The sequence below is a fragment of the Sturnus vulgaris genome, chromosome 10, assembly GCF_052056855.1.
Source record: "Sturnus vulgaris isolate bStuVul1 chromosome 10, bStuVul1.hap1, whole genome shotgun sequence".
NCBI lineage: Eukaryota > Metazoa > Chordata > Aves > Passeriformes > Sturnidae > Sturnus > Sturnus vulgaris.
The window spans coordinates 8,360,307-8,383,563 of record NC_142252.1 but is presented as its reverse complement, the minus strand read 5'-3'; the positions used below and the strand labels follow the sequence as shown (position 1 = coordinate 8,383,563).

General features: G+C 38.3%; 1 protein-coding gene across 4 annotated transcripts in view; it reads right to left on the bottom strand.

The window, feature by feature from the left end:
* The window catches only part of ACSL3 (acyl-CoA synthetase long chain family member 3), a 47,332-nt gene that overhangs the window by 10,536 nt on the left and 13,539 nt on the right, over positions 1-23,257 (bottom strand). For 3 of the 4 annotated variants that reach the window (XR_015805650.1, XM_088170703.1, XM_014879557.2), the window contains exons 2-9: positions 21,414-21,517; positions 16,552-16,973; positions 9,925-10,102; positions 4,700-4,809; positions 3,405-3,543; positions 1,460-1,610; positions 738-861; positions 507-578 (exon numbers count right to left, since the gene is read on the bottom strand). Coding sequence is in view for 3 of the 4 variants with exons in the window: in XM_088170703.1 (XP_088026829.1) it covers positions 507-578; positions 738-861; positions 1,460-1,610; positions 3,405-3,543; positions 4,700-4,809; positions 9,925-10,102; positions 16,552-16,902 (1,125 nt within the window). In the remaining variant the exon portion in view is untranslated. Of the gene's footprint in view, positions 1-506; positions 579-737; positions 862-1,459; positions 1,611-3,404; positions 3,544-4,699; positions 4,810-9,924; positions 10,103-16,551; positions 16,974-18,734; positions 18,837-21,413; positions 21,518-23,257 lie in introns of all 4 variants that reach the window. The other variant, XM_088170704.1, reaches the window with a different exon arrangement.

The window sequence follows — 23,257 nt, the reverse complement described above, 5'->3', positions numbered from 1 at the left end:
GTTACATAAAAAGATCAACTTTAACTCAAAGAAACAGAAATCCTGAATTCAGTACAGCAAAAAGAAAATACAGTCTAGAAATTCAAGTGAGCTGCAGGTGACAACCCACTCCCATGTTCCCTCCTCTTCCCTTGCTAAGAGACAGCAAGATGTTCATGGAAAGGAGGAAAGAAAAATCTGGGCAGGAGCAGCAGTTAACCCCCAGCTGCCTCCTGCCAACTCTCTTTATTCCACTCTTTCACTGTAACAAACAAGAAATTACCAATTAAAATGGGAATCAAATCTCTATCGCTGTCTTTACTTCGAAAAAGTTTAATACTCATATCATGATTGTTTATCCCCAACATACAAATAAGTACCAAAATTATTATTTTAAGGCAGCATTACATCAAAGATTCTACCTTTTCTATTTAAATGGTCATGGTATTAATTTTGTTGCTAAAAATTGAATTATAAATTATATTTTAAAAAAGGCTTTAAAAATTATTCATCCTTCAGTTACTTACCGGAACAGCTGCCATTAGAGTTGGCTTAAGTGTAGTAACATCCCCTTTGCTTCCTTTCTTTATTTTAGAAGACTAAAGTGAAGAACAAGTTTACTAGCAGACACATTCAAGATCTTTAACATCAGAAACAAAATTTGCATTATTTTAAAAGAAATATTACAAAGATCTGATGTAAGTAATTTCTTGTTAATTTTTTTTTTTTTACCATAAGAACTTGCATGTACAACATACCTGGTCAGCCAGTGTCTGAGGGGAGGAGTAACCGATGCGGCACCCGTGAGACAGACACACCAGCTCAGCACTCAGCTCCAGAACATGGGCAAGGGGCAGGTACCCAATATAAATGTCTTTTTCCCTGCAAAGAATTTTTAAAAGTTTATGCTGTATCACTAGAGTCCTCAGATGCAGCAGTTTATGCAAAGCTTACTGCATAAAGGGAGAAAGTAGAAAATGCCTTTGAACTTGAGAGTGTATTTCAAATCACGTGGGTTTTATTTCAAGAGTTGCATACTACGTACTGTAGGTTTAAGGGTGAAAAAAGGGTGATGGTTACTCTGGTTACTCATCCCAAGACCATTAACCATGTGTTATGGTTGCAAAGGCAACTCAGTGGATGAGATTAAAAACAGCACCAAACAGAAAGAAGCCACAGAACTTAAACATTAACCAAGGGAAGCACTGCTTAGGGAGACTTTCAACCATGCTAGTGCAATGTGGCCTCAGGTTTTTGTGTCCTGGTCTTGCCCACATACCAAAGAGCAGAGAATAAAGAGTACATGAAATAGTCATGTCATTTAATGCAGTACTGGAAGATGCTCAGATGTCAGTGCATAGTATGATGTGTCACAGCCATAGCAATATAAAACAGCTCACATTTTACACAATAATTAATCTAAAATTAAAAGCAACCGCATGACTTCTTTACTTGCTGCTAAGTAACGGTTGGTACCCACCCCAGATTTGGGATCCTCTCAGCCATTCCAGTTATCCCAGCAATTATGTTGCAATGGGAGATCATAACTCCTTTGGGAATTCCTGTAGATCCACTTGTGTACATGATCACTGCGATATCCGAGGGCACAGGCCTGGATGGCTGCTTGTTTCCTGCAAGTTGTTAAAAAAATAGGATGTGTGATGTGTGGAGAGCCTCTCAGGCTGGGAGATCTGTGACACTGACACATTTCAGCAGTCACTTCAATACAGCACAACAGGACTCTGCTATTACATTCTACTTTTACTTTAAAAGATTATCGTCAAGGTTAAGTACCTTCACAAAGAGCAGGAACTTTGCATTAGCCGAGCAATACTTGACTTGATTGTCCTTATCTACCACAACAACAGTTTTCCTATTATTTTTCCCCTACTCCTGCTATGGAGAGAAAAAGAGGCAGAGCTTTGGCTTGACAAAGCACCACTGAGCATCCCTGCCTCGGGAAGGTTCAGTGCCCTGGCTCCATCCCTGTGCCCAGCTCCTGCCTCACATGCTCCCTGGCAGAGCTGCCTCATGTGCCACACCTGCAGCAAAGCACTGCTGAGCCAACCTGAGGTATAGTCTCCATAAATATTTAAAAGAAGTTCAACAGCTTTAATTGGGTTAAAGTGCTTTTTAAATACTTCTGCTGAGAGCAAGAAAATAGAAAAACTACTGTGCTTACTCAGAGGAAAATGCATCACACAGTGCATGTGGCACACTGAATGAGAAGCATGAAAGCAACATTTAATCATTTTCCACTCACTGAATCCTGCCTATCCTGCATAATGAACACCACAGAGGAAAAAAGCATAAGCAATAGCTCATCTACTTAATATTAATTGGACATGCTTGACCATAAACAATTCATGATAGCATTTCACAGTTTATGAATGGTTAACTTGACAAAGATAATGTTCCTTTATTGTAGTGCAGAGTATGTGATATTTAAAAGACTGAAAAAGATTAAATACCTTTTTAAACAGCACATAGATTAACAAATTCCAGGGAGCTAATGAATTACAGGCAAAATTTTTCTGCCAGTGTTGTATTAAAACTGCTTTAGTAGTACATAAAATGGGTATGTAAAATAGGGAAAAGCATCTTCTAAAGAAATTGAGAGGTTATGATATTTGGAACAATCTGCCATTTCCCTGAACATCAAAATCAGATGGATTGACCATCTCCCTTACTCCTAAAACACAATCCAACATTCCTGTGCCTGCAGTAGTTAAGAGATTCTGAAAACACAATGGATAACAACAAAATAGCAACTGCTGAATATATTGAAATCTTACAACACTAGAATGGGCAGCTCTTCAGAGCTAAGAATAAAAATTTCTTAAGATTACAATTAAAGTAAGTTCTAAAATTCTGAATTATAGATCTAAAAATGTTACATAGACCAGAAATAGATTTCAATGAATTTACATTGATTGATGCTTCGAGAAATGTAGTAAGTGACCAAGTTCTATCAGATTCAAATGACTATTTTACATTTGCTATCTGTGATTTTTACAGAACTTAACAGTAACAAATTACTGATTTCTTTTGTTATAAAATACACAATGGTTTTCCTTCTGTGCCCTGAATAACCTGGTTTTAATACATCTGTTCATAAGAATGCTTTCTAAGTTTCTATCCTGAATTAATTGCTTATCCTAAAAACTACCCTTCAACCTGTGACACTTGATTGTGAAGTCAGTTTTTACTCTGTTCAAAAACAAAACAAACTTACACCCCAAAATCAAACCACCTACAATCAAAACAAAAAAAAAAAAAAAAAAAAAAAAAAAAAGGAAAGGAAAGGAAAAAGAGATAAGAAAATGTTAAATCTGCATAATTTCGAAATCTGCAGTTTCTTCAAGTTTACTCAACAGGGTCAAATTAGGGCACCAAAAGAGCTGGTGTGAACAGGAAGAACCTACCAGTGCCTGCCTTGGCCCCCATGGCTTGCACAGATGCCATCGTGTGAACAATGACACCCTTGGGGAACTCTGACCAGGTTGTGGGTTTGCCATCCACTGTAATTATATGTCGCAGTAGTGGAACTTGAGAAACAATTTCCTGTGGAAATGAAAAATGGGTTCAAAAATTAAAAATTAGTTCTATGCCAAGAAGTAAAACAAACAAACAAAAAACAAAACAAGAACAAAAACCTCCATGCTATCTGCCAAGCTCAAATAGCTGCAGAGCTTGAACCTTTCCAATTTTAAGGCAAAAAACTTCTAAAACCATTTACTGATTTGTATTTTATTTCACGAAAACCCCACAAATAAGACTGCAATTATTTGTAGACATAATTGACTTTCCCTTTCCATAGAACACTGAGAGAAACTGGTGATACTGAGGCTTACAATAATTCTTGGATTGTTCCTTGATAATTATGCTATTTAAAATAAGCAACAGCTAGCAAAAACATTGAAAATTACTAGTAAAACATTTCAAGCAAAATATGAGTTCTAAGATGTTTATCAATGTTCTCATGGAAGAAGAGAAGATCATCACCTATAGCAGAGCAAATGCATTCTCTTACTGCAAACTGAAATAAATGTGCATGGCATTGATACTGTCATTGTAGTAACTTCTTTTTAAAGTCTGGGAAATTCTCATTCAAAATTCCACAACAGCACAGTTTTTCACGAAAACAATTGCCTTATCTGAAAGGTCCAGTTTCCCCAAAACACAGAATGATGAAACTCATGCAGATTAGTTGTTCCATTTGGGTATTTTATCAGGGTCAGTAAGTCAAAGAAGCTCTTTGACTGTTGTAATGTTTAGTGAGTTTTTTCTCCCCCTGCATGGAAAAACAGCTCTAACTCTTTAAACACCCATCTTTAGACATAAAAACCATTCTCTGCTGGGAAAATATCTGATAATAAGCCAGGAGCATGATCACAGTTAGCTCTTTATACATTTTTCTGTTCTTCCCATTGTTACATTTATAGGCACTAAATCCATCCAGAAACCACGGCAGTTTCTTGTAAAGGTGTTTTTCCAGGCAGAACTCCAGCTCTGCAATACTGCAAATTGCTTACTCTCCAGTCACTGAGCAGCCTAAAACCTACTGAGTGCAAACTACCACTTTCTGTACATGAAGACAGATACATAAATCATCTTCCAAAAGTGTCTGCCTTATGCAAAGGCAATAAATCATTGTTCTGTACAATGGAACCAGGCTATTTAGCAATGGTGAACAGAGACACCAGAAGAGTTTTCTGACCTTCAGTTTTGTTTGCATCAATTCTTTACTAGTAATGATGGTGGTCACCTCTGTTTCATTCAGCCCATGAACGATTGCTGGGCCTCCCAGCGTGGCGTACAGAGTAACAACTGAAACACAAAACAGGGGAAATGGGTTTCATTTTCAAGTACTGTTTACAAAAAAGAACTGAGATTAATCTATTCCATCTTAAGCAACACAGTAAAAATACTTGTCAACTCGAAGATGGGACAATTTTGTATTTAAAAAGCCTCTTCACATCTGAATTTCAATAGAGTGTGATTTTCAGTTACTCCCAGAAGGAATAATGAACAACCATTCTCTATGTAACAGTTTATTCTTTCCCAAGGTTAGAGGTCCCAAAATCACATCATGCAATTCTCCTGGATCTACTCTCATACTTTCATTGCTTTTACCATCTGAAAAGTAGGCAAAAGTTCTGTTTAATCCCTGTGTAACATTCCTCTTGCACATAGGAAAGAAACAGCTTTCATTCATGTGACTTCTCTTTCCAGAATTCACATACTCTGTTACTAACATTTTACAATTGACTGCTAATAACAAATTATTACAGCATGGCAGTAACTTGTCATCAGCAGAGAATTCTCACACTCAGGAATGAGTCTGTGACTATCCTGTTCTGTCATCTATTTAAAATAATGTAATAAAGGTTTAATCATCACAGTCGTTAGATCCTGAACTGACATCATAAGAATTATACAGAATAGCAAGAAAGAAAATATTTAGAAAATTGACTATAAGAAAAATTGTTTCCTGTTTGTAAGGTCAGCTCATTAGTGAGTGTGTTAAACAATGATTTCATATTAACACCATTAAAATAATATTTAATTTTCTGCCGTTTTCAATGGAACTAAATGAAAAGAGACAAGAAGACACTAGGGGAAGAAAATGGCAGCTAAAAACTGAAGAGAAGTATTGCACTCAAAAAGAAAAAGTTCTATATTCTAAGCAGAACACTAAACAGGGGCACGTCAAAAAGGCTCCAAGATCAATCAACACAATCAATAATTACAATATTCTTGCAGGGAGTCGTCACATCAGGTGTCTCAATATCTTCTGCTTTTTAGTCTGTATGTAGCTGAATATTTAAACAATGTAATTATGAAAACAAGACAATCCACTGTACATTAGGACTGTAATCACTGCAGCAAAGATTAAAAATTAAAATTAAATAAAGTTCTGTTGTATTTTAAGTTTATTATTTTAATATTTTAAATCCAAGGAGTTACTAACCCCAAACAACTCAAAAGCAGTTTTGTTACACAGAAAAGTAAATAGCTGATCTCTACTTATTTTTTTCTTGTTAAAACAGTCCATGATAGTTCAGAACTGTTGCAGGGCAAATGCACATGCACTGTGTTTTCTTTAATTTGGTGGGAGCAAAGTCCAGAAGAGTGCCTCTCCTCGTTCCCACGAGCTCTCTCTCCTTACTGCAGTGACCCCTGTTATATAAACATGAGCAGAAATTCAGCTGCCCCGAGCCAACGAGCAGAACCCAGCTGACAACAGCGCCCAGAAGGCAAAGCATCATCTCGGCAAGAGCCACGGAGGTCCTTAACTACTCATCTGCAAGTAAGTACGTCATGACACTCAGAGCTGCATGACAGAGCCAAAGAGAAAGAGACACCATTTCTGTGATGGGGCACTGATGTCATGGAAAGAGCAAAACTGAGCAATGACTCTCATCTCTGAGATTCTCCCTTCTCCACACTGGCACCTAAAACTTTTTCAGGCAAATCCGAAACTTTTTATAATTTTTTTCTCTCCTCATTCTCTTGAAAACATACTGAGAAGGGATTATTTTGTATTCACCTTTATACATGCAATAGTACAAGTGAGTCTTTGTTATCTGAACAAAGGCTTGACAAAAAGAAAACTCCCAACACCACTAAATTTGTCAGCTCGTATAAAAAGACAAAACCTTGCCCTAAAGAAACAAATAGAACTTTTACAGTTTATTTCAAGGCAACTGGAACGTTAAACTGAGTATTTCAGCATTCATTGTACATCAACATAAAAAGCAAAATGCACCTTTAAAGGTTTCAGTCAAATTTAATTCTGGCAAAACGACTTCTGCTCAAGCATGACCAAAAAATAAAACCTAACCTCTCCTACTCCACCATTAGAACTATGCACTCCTGTGTTTTATCTGCCTACCTTTGAAGAGCTGTTCACACACATGAAGAGGTATTTAAGAAGAAAATCTGTTTTCATGTTAGTACTACTTCTTTTGTTCCTGAACTAGCAATCCCACTCTACCTCCTGCAAATACAAGGCCTAGAGAACTTCAGAAAAAGTCATTTTTCTGAAGTCATTTAAAATCAAGCAAGTATCTCTAACCATAAAATCACCTGTTTGTGCAAGTAATCCATAAAAACATCACTTTACTCATTTTAATTCTGCAGTGCAAAAGGCATTCTCTCCAATACCATGTACAAAGCAGATAAACCTGCTCTATTGACACCTGTTCTGGGCCCACTCCATCAGACTGAACACAATTCACTTTTGGAAAGAATATCCCAACACCCCCACAGCAATTAGCTGGTATCAAACCCGCACACTGAAAAATGCTAACATAAGCCATTTAGCAATGTCTTGCCACTACTACATCATCTGAATCTTCCAACTTGTCCTGCAAGCTGCCTGTGAACACTGCACAGCTCTCTTCATCTGCCAGCACAAGTCAGCCAAGTTCACAGAAGATGACACAGCTTAGATGCTGAACACCACGTCAGAGTGTGTGCTGAGGCACGTCGCAGTTAAGGGGATTTAAAGCACTAATCCAACAAACCCAAAAACACACACATACCATTCTGCTCACAACGTCCAGCCCTCAGATCAGATTTCCCCTCAAATTACAAATCTCCCTAGGATTTGTAAATGTGCTTCAGTTCCAAAGGAAAAAAAAATGATATGAGCACTTGCATTTTATTCCCAGGATAGCCACAAGGAATCTGACAGATCCCAAAAGTGATAAAAGAGAACTTGCACAGAGACATGTAGTTTAAAAGCAGCACAGGAATCTTATCTGAGAATAGTTTGTGCAGTCCTCTGCTCTGACAGGCAAGCCAGCAGCATTTACTGAGTGAAGAACTGACCAAAAACCAATTTAGGCAGGAAGGCACCTGGAAAGATCACCTGCACACACCATCCATGCAGGAGAGCTCAGAGCTATGGCCAGTCTGGGTTTTACAGATCTCCAAGGATGAAGATTTCACAACTGTTCTTTGTTCCTGTTCTGATACACAACCACCCTCACAATGAAGATGCTTCCCCTAATATCTAATCAAATTTTCTTGCCACTGAACTTGGTGACTGTGGCCTGCAGTGGTATCAAAGCACACCTTTGTGAGCAGAGCCTAGCTCCATCTCCTCTGCATGCCCCCACTGGGTACTGCCAGACAGCAACAAGGTCTGAACTCACTCAGTGCTGAGCAGATCCCCCTCTGTCAGCCTCTCTTCAGATGTCACATTCTCCAACCCCTCCAGCATCTTAGCAGCCCTGCACTGGACTTGCTCCAGGATGTCAGCATCTTTTTTCCTAACAGGAAGCCCCAGCACAGACACAGTAGTCCAAATGTGGTTCTACCTGTGTCCAAAAGGAGAAGGATCATTTCCCTGGGCCTACCTACTACATTCATGCTACCAGCATCCAGGATGCTGCTGGCCTCCACTGTAAGAAGGTGCTGCAAAATCCTGGCAGACTCATGGCCCACCAGAATCCTCAGGTCTTTCCCTGCAAAGCTGCTCTCTCCAGCTGTCCCCCAGCCCATACTGGTGCACGAGGTGCATTCCAGCACACACAGAGGAAATTCTACGTGCCTTTACTAAACTCCATGAGGTACCAGACATCCCACTTTTCCAGCTGACAGGCTCCTCTGCACAACAGCCTCACCCCTGAGTGCACTGGCTGCTGCCACCAGTTGGGACCTCCCGTGTTTGCACTCTGTCCCATCATGCAGGCCTTCCATAAAGAAGTTAAGCAGTATTGGAGTCACTGTCAACCACTGAAGGCTGGCAAGTAACTCTGTTCTGTGCCTTACAATCCTTGCAGCCAAACTTACCCATCCTCATCTGAACAGTTTGGGACTACAGGTACTACAGGAAGCCATGCCAAAGGCATTGCTCCAGTCCCAGTACACAACACCCACTCTCTCCTTGCCCACAGAGTCAGCTGTCACACAAGGCAAGCAGGCTGACTTTGAAACGTTAAGGGCCAGAGCAGAGCACCCTGTCACCAACTCCATCTTTAACACTGAGGGACCAATACAGCAAAAGGTACATGCAAAATAACCAGAGATAGGAGTAAAAACTTATGTAAATGAAAACTGCTACATACTCATCAACATATTGCTTCTCAAACTGAAACAGACTCGTGCCCCGAGCAAAGAGGAACTTTTTAAATAGAAATCTTATAAGATTTACTTCCAAAATCTGAAAAAAAGTATAATTGATAGACATCTTTAGTGTATCAAGGTAGGAAGTCAGGAATTTCTGCACATCTGGCTTTTACAGCTCACTGCTTATTGAAGGAGAGTTAATGTGGCACAGGAGGGAAAAAGCCAAAGCCTGTGAGGAACAGCAGTTCCTGGCATGTGCTGGGGGACAAGATGTGTCCCCCTGGCAGCACCACAGAACCCAGCCAGGCTGGGATTAGTTAAGTGAAGGACACATTAAGGAGCGATGATGAAACAGACATTTAAACAACTACAGCACACTGAGACCACCACTCAGTACATTTCCTGAGCAAGAAAAATAGGCCTAACCAAAATGAAAATTGAAGAACTGACAAAATATCCAGTTAAAACAAAACTTGCAGCACAGATGAAGGTTTGACGTCAACTCCTGAAATTGAGTCAATGAATTCATGTGTGATTTTTGTTTGTTTGTTTTCAGAAACTTGGGAATCTGTACTGGTTTGAGATGAAAAGAAAGTAAACCTCTCACAAGTTCATTGAGCAAACTATACTTACCAAAACCATATTCCCCATCTCTCAACAGATACAAGTTTCTCTATTCACTAAAGTAAAAGGCTACCAAGTACAGTTTCTACCTTACGTAGCATTTTTTAATTTGAAGACTTCAATGTTCTACATAAAATCTAGATAAAGTTTTCTTAGTACATAAAATGAAGCAAGAAAGAGTTTTGTTTTCAGATTGTGAAATCAAAAGCCATAAAAACTGCAGGGAAGACAGGTACTCACGCTGGTAGTTGCACATAAAGCAGGCCTGGGCTGCAATCATCCACTCAGCTCTGGTCTCACAGAAAATAGCAATGTTAGTCTTTGGCTGCTGACCCAAGACTGCTAAACCATTTCCAAAATTAACAGCTTTAATGTATACGTCTTCATAAGAAAGCCAGGTATACTTGCCAAGGATGACCTAATAAAAATAATAAAACCAATTTAGAAAATGAAAATCCTTAACACATGTCCTACTACATCTTCACCCATGTCAAGAATCCATGGATGTTTGAGTAATGTGTGCTTGAATTATAACAGCAGTTTACTCAAGATAAAGATTATACTTTTTCTTGCCAAAAGCTACAGGGCCTGTGGAAGTTCCAACAGAAATATCATATTACAATGCAATACCTCCATGCATGTTACCACCTCAGTTTCTATTTTCACAGAAGGAAAAGCACACGATTCCCACCATCTTTTGTAGCTTCAGAAACCCTCTGAAAGACTGTGTTTGGTTATCTGGCCCACATACCTCTACTTTTTAAAAAGGTTTGGCTTATGTAAAGGATGAAAATCATTAGTTATCAAAGTACATTCTCTATATTTGGTTTCTTGGATATATGGGCTACAATTCTACAACAATATGACACTCAGATGTTCATTTAAAAAAAAAAAAATAAAAAGGGAAACTGGAATCCAGAAAGCAGTACATTCCACGGGCCCTCAGTCAGAAACTGTGAAATCCCTTTCCCTTCATTCTGAAACAAATGTCAAGGGGATGAGCAGTAATAATTTTGGAGTTTTTTACTGTTAAACAAGTGGGGCAGGACACAGGATAGGAAATTACTGGCAAACCTCAGTTCTGAGAAGTCATGTAGAATATATTATGCAATCTCACTTTTCCATATGGGAAAGCTGGTGCACAGTAAAACTGGATTTGAATTTACAGGTCACTACCTAGATTTCTCTGTGCACTTGCACCTTGCAGTACTATTTCCTTACTAAGTGACAGTACATTTCTTTGAGACCAACCTAGAAATTTTCATAAGCAGCTACAGTATGAAGATGTTTTATACTGAAAATCTATACCCTAAATTATTATATCCTACCCATCTATTTATATAAGCACATTGACAATTCCGAAAAACAATTTTTTAATCAAGTATTTCAGACGTTCTTTACAAAGCATTAGTAAAAAATGCAAGCAAACACTAAAAACCTACAAAAGCTAGTTATTTTTTCAGTATTTCATCCATCAACATGAACTAAATTTCAAAGTTTGGACTGTCAAATCTAACAACTTTTTGACATCTAACTACATTTCTAATGAGTCTATTTCCACATCCACTTCTTTAATAAAACATATTTAAAAAATCCCTCTCAAGCTCTAATAGAAAAATAAAATCTAATAATTTCCTTTGTCAAGACCCTTTTCCAACTGCTCAAGTTACAATTAGTTGTAACAATGAGCTGTACCTACTACAGCTTCACTGCCAATTGCTCATTAACCTCCTTGTTTAGTAGGACAAACAGGTATATAACCAGCTGCTTGGAAATGTCACAAATGTCTTTATGGGAAAATATCATTTAACAAGCCCAAAAAACAACATTTGTCAACAACAGCAGTATACAGCAATCCCAGAAGAAAATACAGGTGGCTCACACAAATATGTGCTCAGGTTTTCCTGGTTTATTTCCAGCAGGTCTGTTTCAAACCCCAAAACCTTTGTGGAGCAGGAAGATGAGGCTGGAATGGCAGCATGTGGGGCAGGAGCTCTCCTGTGCTCCCTGCCACAGCCCCCTGAGGAAGAGGGGGGACCTGAGAGTCCCTTTTTGTTTCAACACACCAAGATATTTCTGGTGTGGAAAACTCTCACTGCTTCCAAAAACAATATTGCACCTCTTCCTGTCCATCCAAATTTCAGTAATTTGGAATTTAAATTCCAATTTGGGATAATTTTTTTTCCCCAAAGACAGTATTTTTGGCAGACGTGGAAGTTCTTGACAAGCTCATCAGCTGAAAACAATTTATAGCAGTGACTTTGGCAACACCCTTTCCCCCATTATACTCTGCCTACAGTGTTGCCTCAGGAAAACTGCTCATAAATAATTAGCCAAGAAATACAAGCAGATTCTTGTTACTATTTCTGGTAAGCTTGCCAATCCATAACAGGTTTTAGTAATTTCCACCACTCTGTAACTCACTGAAGTGGGGAAAATAAATCATTAAATGGCCAAAAATTAATCTCTCCAAATCATTCTCGTGGTTCTGCTTTTTTACCCTTTTTTATTCCCTTAAATAATTCACCCTCATTGCTTAAGCAAGTTTGATATGTACTAAAAGACCACCACATCGCTGCTATCTTTTCTTAAAAAGGAAAAATCCTTTTTAAGGATATATAGCACTGTTGGCTGTAGCTACTTATATAAAAATAAATTTCTGAAGAACACTGACGTGAGAACAGGTAAGATCTTTTTCAATGCAGTAATTTTGAGTTTTATTTTCCTACTGCCTTCCATATATTCAAACTCCAGTGTTCCTTCTCCACGCCCAGTGTTTCCTCTCTATTCCATCCCTGACATTTATATTATATACACATTAGAGAGTAATAGATATTCATATATATGTATTACTGAACTGCTCTAAGTCCCTTTCTCCTGCATTTCTCCATCAGCTTCCTCTGCAGGACACAGAGCAGGTTATGGTTTCTTTCACACTCCTTATGTTGGAGTATGTCTCCAAATCCATCTCCCTTCTTGGCCTTGCCCTCAGCAGCTTTTGCTAACATTTCCTTTCCAATGTACAGTGCAAGAAAGACAAGGAGCTCCTGGACAGAGTCCAGTGGATGCCACAAAGGTGATGAGGGTTCTGGAGCATCTCTCTTGTGAGAGACTGTGGGAGCTGGGCCTGGTTAGCGTGGGGAAGAGAAGGCTGAGGAGATCTCATTAATGCATACAAATATCTCAAAGGGCTGTCAAGAGGATGGTGCCAGGCTCCTTTGAAGGATTCCCAGTGATGGGACAAGGAGCAGTGGCCATAAACTAAAACATAAGAAGTTCCATTTCAACACGAGGAAGAACATCTTTACACTGAGGGTGGAGAGCACTGGAGCAGCTGCCCAGGGAAGCTGTGGAGTGTCCCTGTCTGGAGACATTCCAAACCCACCTGGACACGTTCCTGTGCCACCTGCTCCGGGTGACCCTGCCTGGGCAGAGGGCAGGACTGGAGGATCTCCAGAGGTCCCTTCCAACCCTAACAATTCTGGCATTCTGCTCCTGCTGCAAACAGGTGATCAGACTGGCATTAGGTGCCACAGTCCTTTAAACATTCACACACATTTAACTTAACAACTTTCAGAGGTTTTACTTCTGCTTGATAACGAACGGAAAGAAAGTAACTTGTCCAAGAGCCGGCAAAAGGGCCCAAGAAGAGAGTTTGAGCACAGATGCAGGGGAAGCACGGAGAGCAGGCAGCAGGGACTGCAGCTCTGGGGTTCCACCTGGAAACACACATTCCATAGGAAACGCTGCCCTCTCGTGCTGCAGGCGTTCACTGCAGGCTGTCACATCCCTACGTGGCACAAAATACTGCCAGGTAGCCAGACTCCACTAGTGCTTGGAAATACAGAAAAGCGGAGCCTAAACACACAGCTAACATTTCTCTTACCTGCATTTTAGAGAGATGTTAAAATTTTTAGTGCAAAGGTGTAATAAAGTGTTCTCGATAAAGCTGCAAGCTCATGTAGTCATTAAACTACCTGATCTCAGTTACTTTTGAAAGTCTACCTAAAAGTACCTTATAAGGCTTAAAGAACCTTGACTATGATTTGGAAACCAGTGATCATGAACTAAATAAATTTGCTTGTAAAAGTATATTAAAAATAGCACAAAGGAGGTCATTTGAAATGCCCACTTTTGGCCTTTTTCACATGAACACATGGATTGCAGCCGAATATATCTAAAAACTCCCACCCTAACATATCATTTACATAGCAATCAATGGTTTTCAACATCATAAATGACTCTTACTGCTCAATAACTTGGCATGGCAAAAACCTTCCTGAACCTTCACTTGAAGTTTCAGTATCAGCAATAATGAGTAAATTCTGAATTCCCTAGTGCTTGCCCATGTGCTTGCTGTTGCACCCAAGTCTCTCAGGCTTCAGATGCATCACCGTCCCCAACAAAGCTGTGTTTTCTTCTCCCCACTATATCTTATTTATTATGTTCCCAGTAATTCTGTTCTTGGTTACCAACCCTTTTTAAAGCTGGACAAACAAACAACCCCCCAAACAAACAGAGATCTCCCTCAAAAAATAAACCAATTAAAGAACACACACAAAGCCAAATCCACGTACCAATATAGATCAAAGCAAGCACCTGATGATATAACCTGTAACTAAGATCACACAAAATAATGAAGCTCATCTTTTGGGTGCCATAAAATTTCAGCTGTGGTTAAATTAAATCCCCTTTCCAATTAATTACATCTTAATCTCAGTGGTATTTTCAACATTATTTTATCCTGACTCAAATACATGGTTTATGAAATTAATATTAGGTATGCATGATATTGGAGAAGGAAATTAGAGAAGTACACTATAGAAAGAAATAGAAGAACTAACCATAATATGAATTACTATGAAATGCAACAAGTGCATAAGCAAGTATTTGTATTTTATTCACACATAAATTTCTGCTACTTCGGAATCTGCACAGAAACAAATACTTTTGCAAAAATACACTATCATAAAAATTCAAGAAATTACAGATTATCAGATATTATTGTTCTCACAATAAATTAATGGAATATCTGATCTTAAAGATATTAAGAAGCTCTAAATAATTTTAGCTGAAAGTTTTCCCAAGAATCACAAGCTCAATATTTTACTTTTTTTTTGAGATACATATATATATATAATATAAAAATATATTGCAGATCCTGTATGGTATAGAAATAGCATGCATTATACCTAAGAATTAAACTTGTGCACCTTTTTGAAGAACTGCACCAAACCTCAGCTAGCTGGCTTTGCTAAAGGGAACCAGGCAATAAAAAGGTGCTTGGAATGGAAGACAGAAATCAAAAGAAGAGAACCCTGACATTTAAAATCAACAAGGTATCTTGCTAAATGTTCTGACTTTCCTCACTTGCTAACACAGGCTATGGGGTCTTAAGAAACACTGTATTCCCTAACGGAAAAAATATTAGCAGTGGACTTGTGTGATAATGCCACAACTTGGAACAAAGTAACCCAAGGGCAAGTATGGCAATCCACCATAATGAACCCCTGTGTCAAGCTTAGACAAAATTACCTAACTTGGGTAATTTCTAACTCTAAATACTCACAAACAAGTAATTTAGGTGGATCAACACAAACATTCTTCAGTTTTCCAATATTCACAATGCCTTGCTTGCATAATGGAAAAGGCTAAAACTCCTAAGTTCTTAAGTCTTACATTCACAATTATGATTAAAAAACAGGGCACATGTCACAGGCAGCCAAAACTCTGATCTGTGCTCAGAAGCTGTTCTTTGTGCAACATGGAACTTTCTGTTTCTTCATAGGGTAATGAGGCAGCAAAATGTGCATCAAGCGAGAGCACATGGAACCATTCACGCCAGCATTTCCTTCATAGTGCCAAACGAACTCACAGCTAAGGGAGAGTTTCACTAACAAAGCTGGTATAAAGACTTTAATAGAACTCAACTTGGTCATATATTGTGATATTAACCAAATTCTATTTTGAACATACTCCTCTATCAGAATTAAAACTAGCAACATGAAATTTTTTTGATCTGCATGGAAACTAATCTTAACTAAAAATTATCTATCGTGGATTTAACTTCTAATACAGAAATGCAGACCTTTAACACACAGAGATGCACAAATATGCATATTCTGTTGCAGCATTCTGCCTTGCTTCTTCAGGAAAAAGTGCATTTTTCAAGGTATCTGAACAAAGATGAAGCAGCAAATGACAATATAGACTTGAACATTACACACTATAAAAAGTCAGTCTTTTGAAACAGCTGTTGTCAGGCACTGAAACCACATCTCCCACACACACACCAGGATTATACATTAGCAGAGTAGTTCACCTTAAAGGAGACTCAAAGAAAAAAAGACTCTTCCAATAAAATCTGTGCAATCCTTTTCCAAACAAAAAAATTCATTTAAGTCCCAAATTCCCAGGACATAACAGCAAATCCTTAAATCACAACTAAGTCCACTGGAAAGGCACATCTGAGTATTGGCATCTAGTAATTTTTGTATATTTATCTGATTACAGTTCAGAATAACACAAAGGGAGACTTTTAAAAACTCATTTAAAAAAGAAACCTTTAAAGCCACTTACATTACTAGCTGAATATTAAAACAAATACCTAAAACATATGTGTGCTTTTTTTTGACTGAAACCATAAACAGGATATCTACTCTAGAGTACAAAAATGTTTAGATTTGGTTTAAATGCTAAGTATTGAAAGATTAGGAGTTAGATAATTTAATTCTTTTCACAGCTACTGAATCTAAGCAGAAAAATGCATTTTTCCCCAGCTTTGGTTTACTGGACTAGAAGTGCTACATAAGAAAATAAATGTACTTTGGAAAAAAATTTCTGAAGGCAGACTGCAAAAAGACTTACCTTCTTAAAAACTTTTCCTGATGGCTGGATTTCATCTTCCTCTTTCAGAATTTCACGTGTTCCCAAGAGTTTTTTGTCCTTATATTTAGTTTTAGCATATTTAAAAACTTTGTCAAGTGTATCACAGCCAGGATATAAAACTGAAGCTAAGCAATGCAGACTGTTAACAGATCTGTATGCACCCCCAGGCTTGTTATTCACAGGTCTGGCTTTAACCTGCTTGGCTTTTGCTATAGCTTGCTTTGATCCTGAAAGAATGTACCATGGAATGTATGTTACAAGGGAGTACAGCAGGACTATGAAGTTTATCAACTGTAGAAGAACAGGGTTGATGTTATGCTTCAACTTCATTTTGGCTGCTTGGGAATGTTACAAGACAGAGTTTGGAAACATGGACCAGCTAGACAGGGATCCAAAAAAATCTGAAACGAGAAAAGAAAAGGTTAGTAGTACACTATCACTGTTGGCAGGGGGATATTTTTAAACACAATATTATAATCCACAGCCCAGGAGGTCTCTTAAGGCAGGAGTTCGAAGTCTGAACCCCATACACAAATAAAACCAGACACTGATACATGAGGTGGAACTGTTCCACTCCCCTTTAGCAGACTGCAGCACAATGACATGTGAATCTGGAAAATGTTTTGTGATTATACAATTTAAAAGATCCTTTTTAACATCACAGCTCCATGTGCACCCTCACTAGGGCTCTCTGACTGTGAATTATCAGCCCCCAAACAAGCCCCAGGAACACAGGCAGTGTCACCACTCTGCACATGGGAACCCTGACCATCAAGGATGTTGAAAGTTTCCCAAGCACTGGACACAGTGGGACACCCACCTAGGAGAAGGAAAGCTGTGGACGTTACAGAACTTTGCTGCTTTATTCCATCAGCCCTACAATTTCAGGCTCAGAACCACTATTCAATGGGCCCACTTGTATCAATAAACATGAGTTAAGTAACATTGGGTAAATACTAGAAAAGAGCTTATAAAAATCCCCAAATTTATAACAACAGCACTATGAAGAGATGTGTAACTTTTTCCAGAGTCCCTAATGATGCCAGGATAGTCACTTTGTCTTTTTTAAAAGCATGATTTACCATATCCAATGACCACAATGACAGTGCAACTTTCTGATGTATTCTACTGTTAAGCCAAGAAATTACACAATCTCTCTAAAAGATTAAAAAGATAAATCAACAAAATAATTGAAATCCTTATGGAAATCAGGGATGGTTGCCATAATGGCTAAAGATTAATTTCTGCAACATTCAATGAGCCACTAGCTAAAAATCAGTATTTTGTACATAATAAACTAAAAATGCACTTCGCTCAGTTAACCTTTCAAATGTATTGATACAACTTATTAAAAGCAGAATCATAAACCAATCAACTAATAATGATGTATATGTAAGATGCACAGCTTTTGACAATTCTAAATTAAGTAAATTTTCATTCATAAGATGCATTATTCTGTGCTGATGTCTTACACTCTGATTTTTCCTCCATTAACTCTCTGAAATCCCTAATGAAAAGAAATTTGAGTTGAAAAAAGTAATGTTTAAATCATGTAAGATGCTTCAGTAGTAACAGAAAGGAACCTTGCTTCATTAATGCTGGATCTGCAGTCCTTTTGGGAATGGATCAATCCACCATCTTTCCCTGAAACATAAAACTTCCTAAAATTCCAGGCAAAAATATTTCATGATCATCCTTTTCCCTAACAAGCTGCTGTAATCTCACTGTAACACTGCATCATTAGAGGCAGTTTGAAGGAACCAAACAGCATCAAAGTCTGTTCAGCAGAGCACCCTAAGACACATAAATAAATCACAGGAGCTCTTCACGGTAGGGACTTACTGCAACAAGCAGCAGTGAAGGGGAAGAGATTTAAAATATTTTAAAAATTAAATGGAAGTGCATATATTTTAATTTTCATATCAAAGACAAAAAGAGCAACGACAAATACAAAAAAAAAACCCTAAATAGGCTAAAGGGCAAATTCAGTAATTGCTTGAAGAGACTTATGTTCTTAGGCTGTCACTGAAGGATACTTAATGAAAATAATCATGAGCTAGCCAATCAGCTACTGCAGGCCAGAAAAATTATACTGTTGTTGATAGCAGCACAGAACAAGATGTTTTAAAGCTGAATGCAGAGTTCACACAACAAGAGTTTACCCGTTTTTTAGAAAGTTCTATGTTGTACTATTATTTTGCCTGGCCCAGTTCAGGAGGTGAACATGTTTTTTCTCCTTATAAAGCTGGAGAATTTCTCTCTGCCTAAAAAGTAGAAACAGAATTTAACCAAACATTGGTACCTATGAAAATTAAAGCAACTCATTGAATACCTTTAGGCAAACTGTTCCCCAAAGAAATTCCCTGTCTGACAAACAGTCAAGGCTGTTCAAATAATATTTTCTCTAGGTTTCATAACTTTCCTTGGTTAGAGAGGCACTGAGCCTTTCCCGAACAGCAGCCTCCCATTTCATTTTGCAGTTAGTTATCCCAACAGCTTTATTCCTTCCTCAGAAGGAGATGAGCCTTTTCCACTATTTCTATGATAACCATGCCAAGGTGTCACGTCTCTCTCTTCTGGCTCACCTTTGCATAACAACCCCCAAACCTGGAAATCTTTGCTTTGAATTGCAAACATAAATTGTGCTTTGCCTACCATTTCATAAAAGGCTGCATTGCAAGAAAGGGTCTGGGCAACACTCCAACAGGACAGACTAAAGGGAAATGTCACGTACATCTCCCCAGCTCAGAAAAGCAAGCATCCTGCTCTGATGTACATCTCTTACCCTAAGTAAATTGCTAATTATTTCAGTTACTCCTGCACAAAAGTGAGGCTATTACAAGACATCAATTGAAAACTGTTTATTTGAAAAATTAAGACAATTTTCTTTCACTCAAAATGTAATGTTTTTAAGATTAAAAATTATCTTTTGCAAATGAAGTTTCTTGTCTTACAGGCCAAGTAAGACTGCATTTTTTTTCTCCTTTTTTTTCTTGCAATTAGGAGATAGCAAACTTCAGCAAAAGAGCACGAGCTCTGGTGCCAATGTCTTAAGAATTTGGCAATAGATTTCAGACTCTGATATTTACAGAGCATCTATGCTTGTAACTAATTGTAATTACCATTGTAACTGGACATCGGAAAAGTGCAATGCCTTTTGGAACAAGAAAGAAAAATACATTCCAGTAGTTTCATTAGAAGCAAAAGCTCCAGTATCTTTGTAGGGTGATGGTTCTAAGGAGAGCTGAGCCATGACACAAAGGAATCTCCTTGGTGGCAGTACAAAGGCTGCCCCTCTTTCCTCGTGTAACTGAGGAACAGAAATTACATTTTAACTCATTATTTTGTTCATTTGTTTGCTATGTTGTTGAAGAGGAAAATACCAACTAAGCAAAGGAGATGCAGTTTAAAACACCTTTGTGCCCAACAGATTTATCACTGCCATTCCCACGAGAACATCATCAGCTAAATGGATCACTAAACATTCAACAAAAATATCCTTTTGGTGACAATGTAAAGCAAAACTCTACCCTGACTTGAGGCTGGGGTGCTAGCTGTAAGGCAATTATGTTTTACAGCAAGCAAAACCAATGCAGCTGAACATGACAGTACATTTTCTGTTGTTTTTTTTCTTGTACAATAGGTCATTTAACCTCCATTACGAAAACCACTTTTAATGACAATGTAAAAGAATAAGATTGTTTTCATTAAGGTACAATGCTTGCTCATGCATTCTTCTCTGTGACAATTACTATTTCAAACCGTTAATGTATGCTATTTTAAAAACTCAAAATGAAAATACACTATTAAAAAAATCAATCTGCAGAACTAATCTAAAAATTAGAAGTTTCAGTGACATTTTCAAGGTTGCATCAGATCTGGATGGCCTAAAAGGGAAGCAGTGTTTGCTGTTTAATATTCTGCCTTTAAATAAATAGTACCCAACAAAAACAAAACTTTGAAAGGTTTAGTGAAATACTATACACAGTTTTAAAATTTCATTGAAGTACAATATGTTGTCACCTTATTAATTGTGGAAGTATATGACTGCTTCTGACCATAAAAAGAGTGTAAGCAAACCCATCATTTTGGGGCAGGAAGCAGAGGACATGATCCTAAGCAGTTTTTTCAGGTGTGAGACTATAGCACAGTGAGAAAGGTCACTGCATTTTCAACACTGGAATTTTGTTCTCAGGTAGCTCCTGCTCAATCACTGACAAATAGAATATTACCACATGTCATGTGTTTTTAACTTAGTGGTTTGGTCTGCAGATTAGCTGTGAACACTGAGGTTCTTACAGAACATGTGTCCATCCTGGTTTCACATAATCCTGCTGGGGTTTTTGAGGAATCAGTGCTTAAACCCTGACTAGTGATGCAGGGAAGGTTGGGAGGTGAAATCCTGGGTCAAAGGGTTGCTAATTTATACAAGGATACAATTTATAGAAAATCTGCTCAAGCAAAGGGTTCTGGACATGCATAAGAGCTGTTCAGTTACATGTAATTCATGTTTAGTCTGGCAGTCACCAAATGGGAAAGAGCAAGACCATAAACTAAGTTTGACACACTTTTTCAACAGCAAAAAGAAGCAGCAACCAGCACATTCATTCATGAGTCTGGAGAAGTAAACCAGTACTTTTCAGGACTGATCCTTCTTAATACATAATCAGTGATTTGGCCTGATATACTACTTATAATAATACTGTTATACCCTTCAGTTTTAGAAGAAAACTTTTGTTAGATGAGTAAGAAAAAAATCCTTAAAGGAATGTGTTTACTAATTGACCTGCTTACAAAAATTACAGTACAATAAAAGCATGAATTAACAAGAAAAAAGGAACCTTATGCAACTTCTCATCGTGGCAGGTACAGGTACAAGAGCTGATACAAGATGTTCCAGTCTCAGTTTACTCAACAGGAGTTGTCACAGGCAACTGCATGAAATCTAAAAATAGAAATTCCCATTAAGTATGGCGATTATAAAACACATCCTCCATTTTTTCCCTCGTATTTTGTAATAAATAAAACCTTTTCCTCATCTGATACTGCACTGTATCACCTCAGAGAGTCCAAGCCCAGTGCATGCAAGTTGACAACACAAAATCAGATGCAACACACAGCACAGCCACTGCTGAGACCTGAGCCCCTTGGCTACAACCAAAGTGGCTGCAACAGCTTTGGGTAAACTCAGCAGCTCATGACCCTTGTCTCCCTGACAAATTCTAACTCCCCAGTGGCTTTCAGTGTACACTGCTTCTACTCTTTGAGGTAGAAAAAAAATAGACCTATCTTTGTGTCTCCACCCACACAGAGAATGCATTTCAGCCTGAGTAATAAAATATTGAACACTTTACAAAAAGACTTAATAAAATAGTAATCATTGTATTTATTGATTTTGCTCCACTATATATCAAATTTTTATTTATTGTCCTTTGCAGAAAGAAGTCATGAAAACCTGTGCTGGCAAATCACATTTAAAATAGGCAAATGTAAACATTTTGTACCTATTACGTTTCTGCAAACATTTCTATTTACACAGCTATTCAGTTCTTAAAGATAATCTTTTCCAGTTTCAGTGGATTAACTATTTGCTGATGGAGGTGAGCATGCAGGATGCTCACTGCCCCATTTTTTGACTTCCATGACTTCACACATACTAACCAAACTCCAACCCAGAGACTCCAAGATACTCTTGCAAAAATACATTTTGGTCAACAATTTATAGTTTTAAAAATGCACAATAAATTTCTCTTCTCAGTGAATCTTGCAAACCACCCCCCCCCCCCCAATCTATTAACATTTACTGAAAAGATAAAAAGGTTATTCACTGGGTTAGGCTTTAATAAACAAAATAACTGAGTATCTTCATGTACTGCCCAATCTCTTCATGATAGAATAAAATTATAGGAGGTGTCAAGACAATATAACAAAGCCCATAATACAGACTTCTAACTGTACCAAACAGTAGCCTCTATTAGTTTACATCTGAGCTTAAAAAGTAATATCAAAAAGAGGCAGGTTTTTACTACATCTGGAATTCACTCAAGAGCTGTCAGTATTTGCTAGCACTCAGCAAGTGAGCCTTCCTTTCACAAAAGAAGAGACCAAAAAGAAAGAAATCCCTATTACTGATTTATAAATACTCATGTAGCCATCTATATAAAAATAAAAAAGCAAACCAAATGTACACAGACTCATCAGCCTATGCTCCACATGCAAACTCCCTGGACTGTGAAGCAAGGAGGGCCTGAGGCAATGAACGGTGCAGAGGAGAATCCCAAACATGTACCTACCTAAGTGGAAGGTCTCTTTTGCAATATGGGTTTAAGGGACAGTTATATTTGAAAACAGATGTTCTGCACAGGTACAATAAACCTGTTTTCATGTATTCCTTGAAACAGAGAGGACAGAAATCCCAGCAAGCCCCGCTGAATGCTGGAAATTGATGCTTTGGGTCCCTGGAGAAGAGCTGGTGCTCAGCACATCTTCCCAAACTGGAAGCAACAGCAGAGTGAGCACAAGGACACACCTCACCACCCCAGCTCACCCTTCTCTGCTTCCCCGGAGCCTCTCCTCCCGCATCCCCCAGCACCGCTGCCCTGGCACTGCCCGTGGCAGCTCTCCAGGCCATCCTGGCAGACCCCTCTCACAGGCCCTGTGCCTTCCACACCAGAGCACACACCTG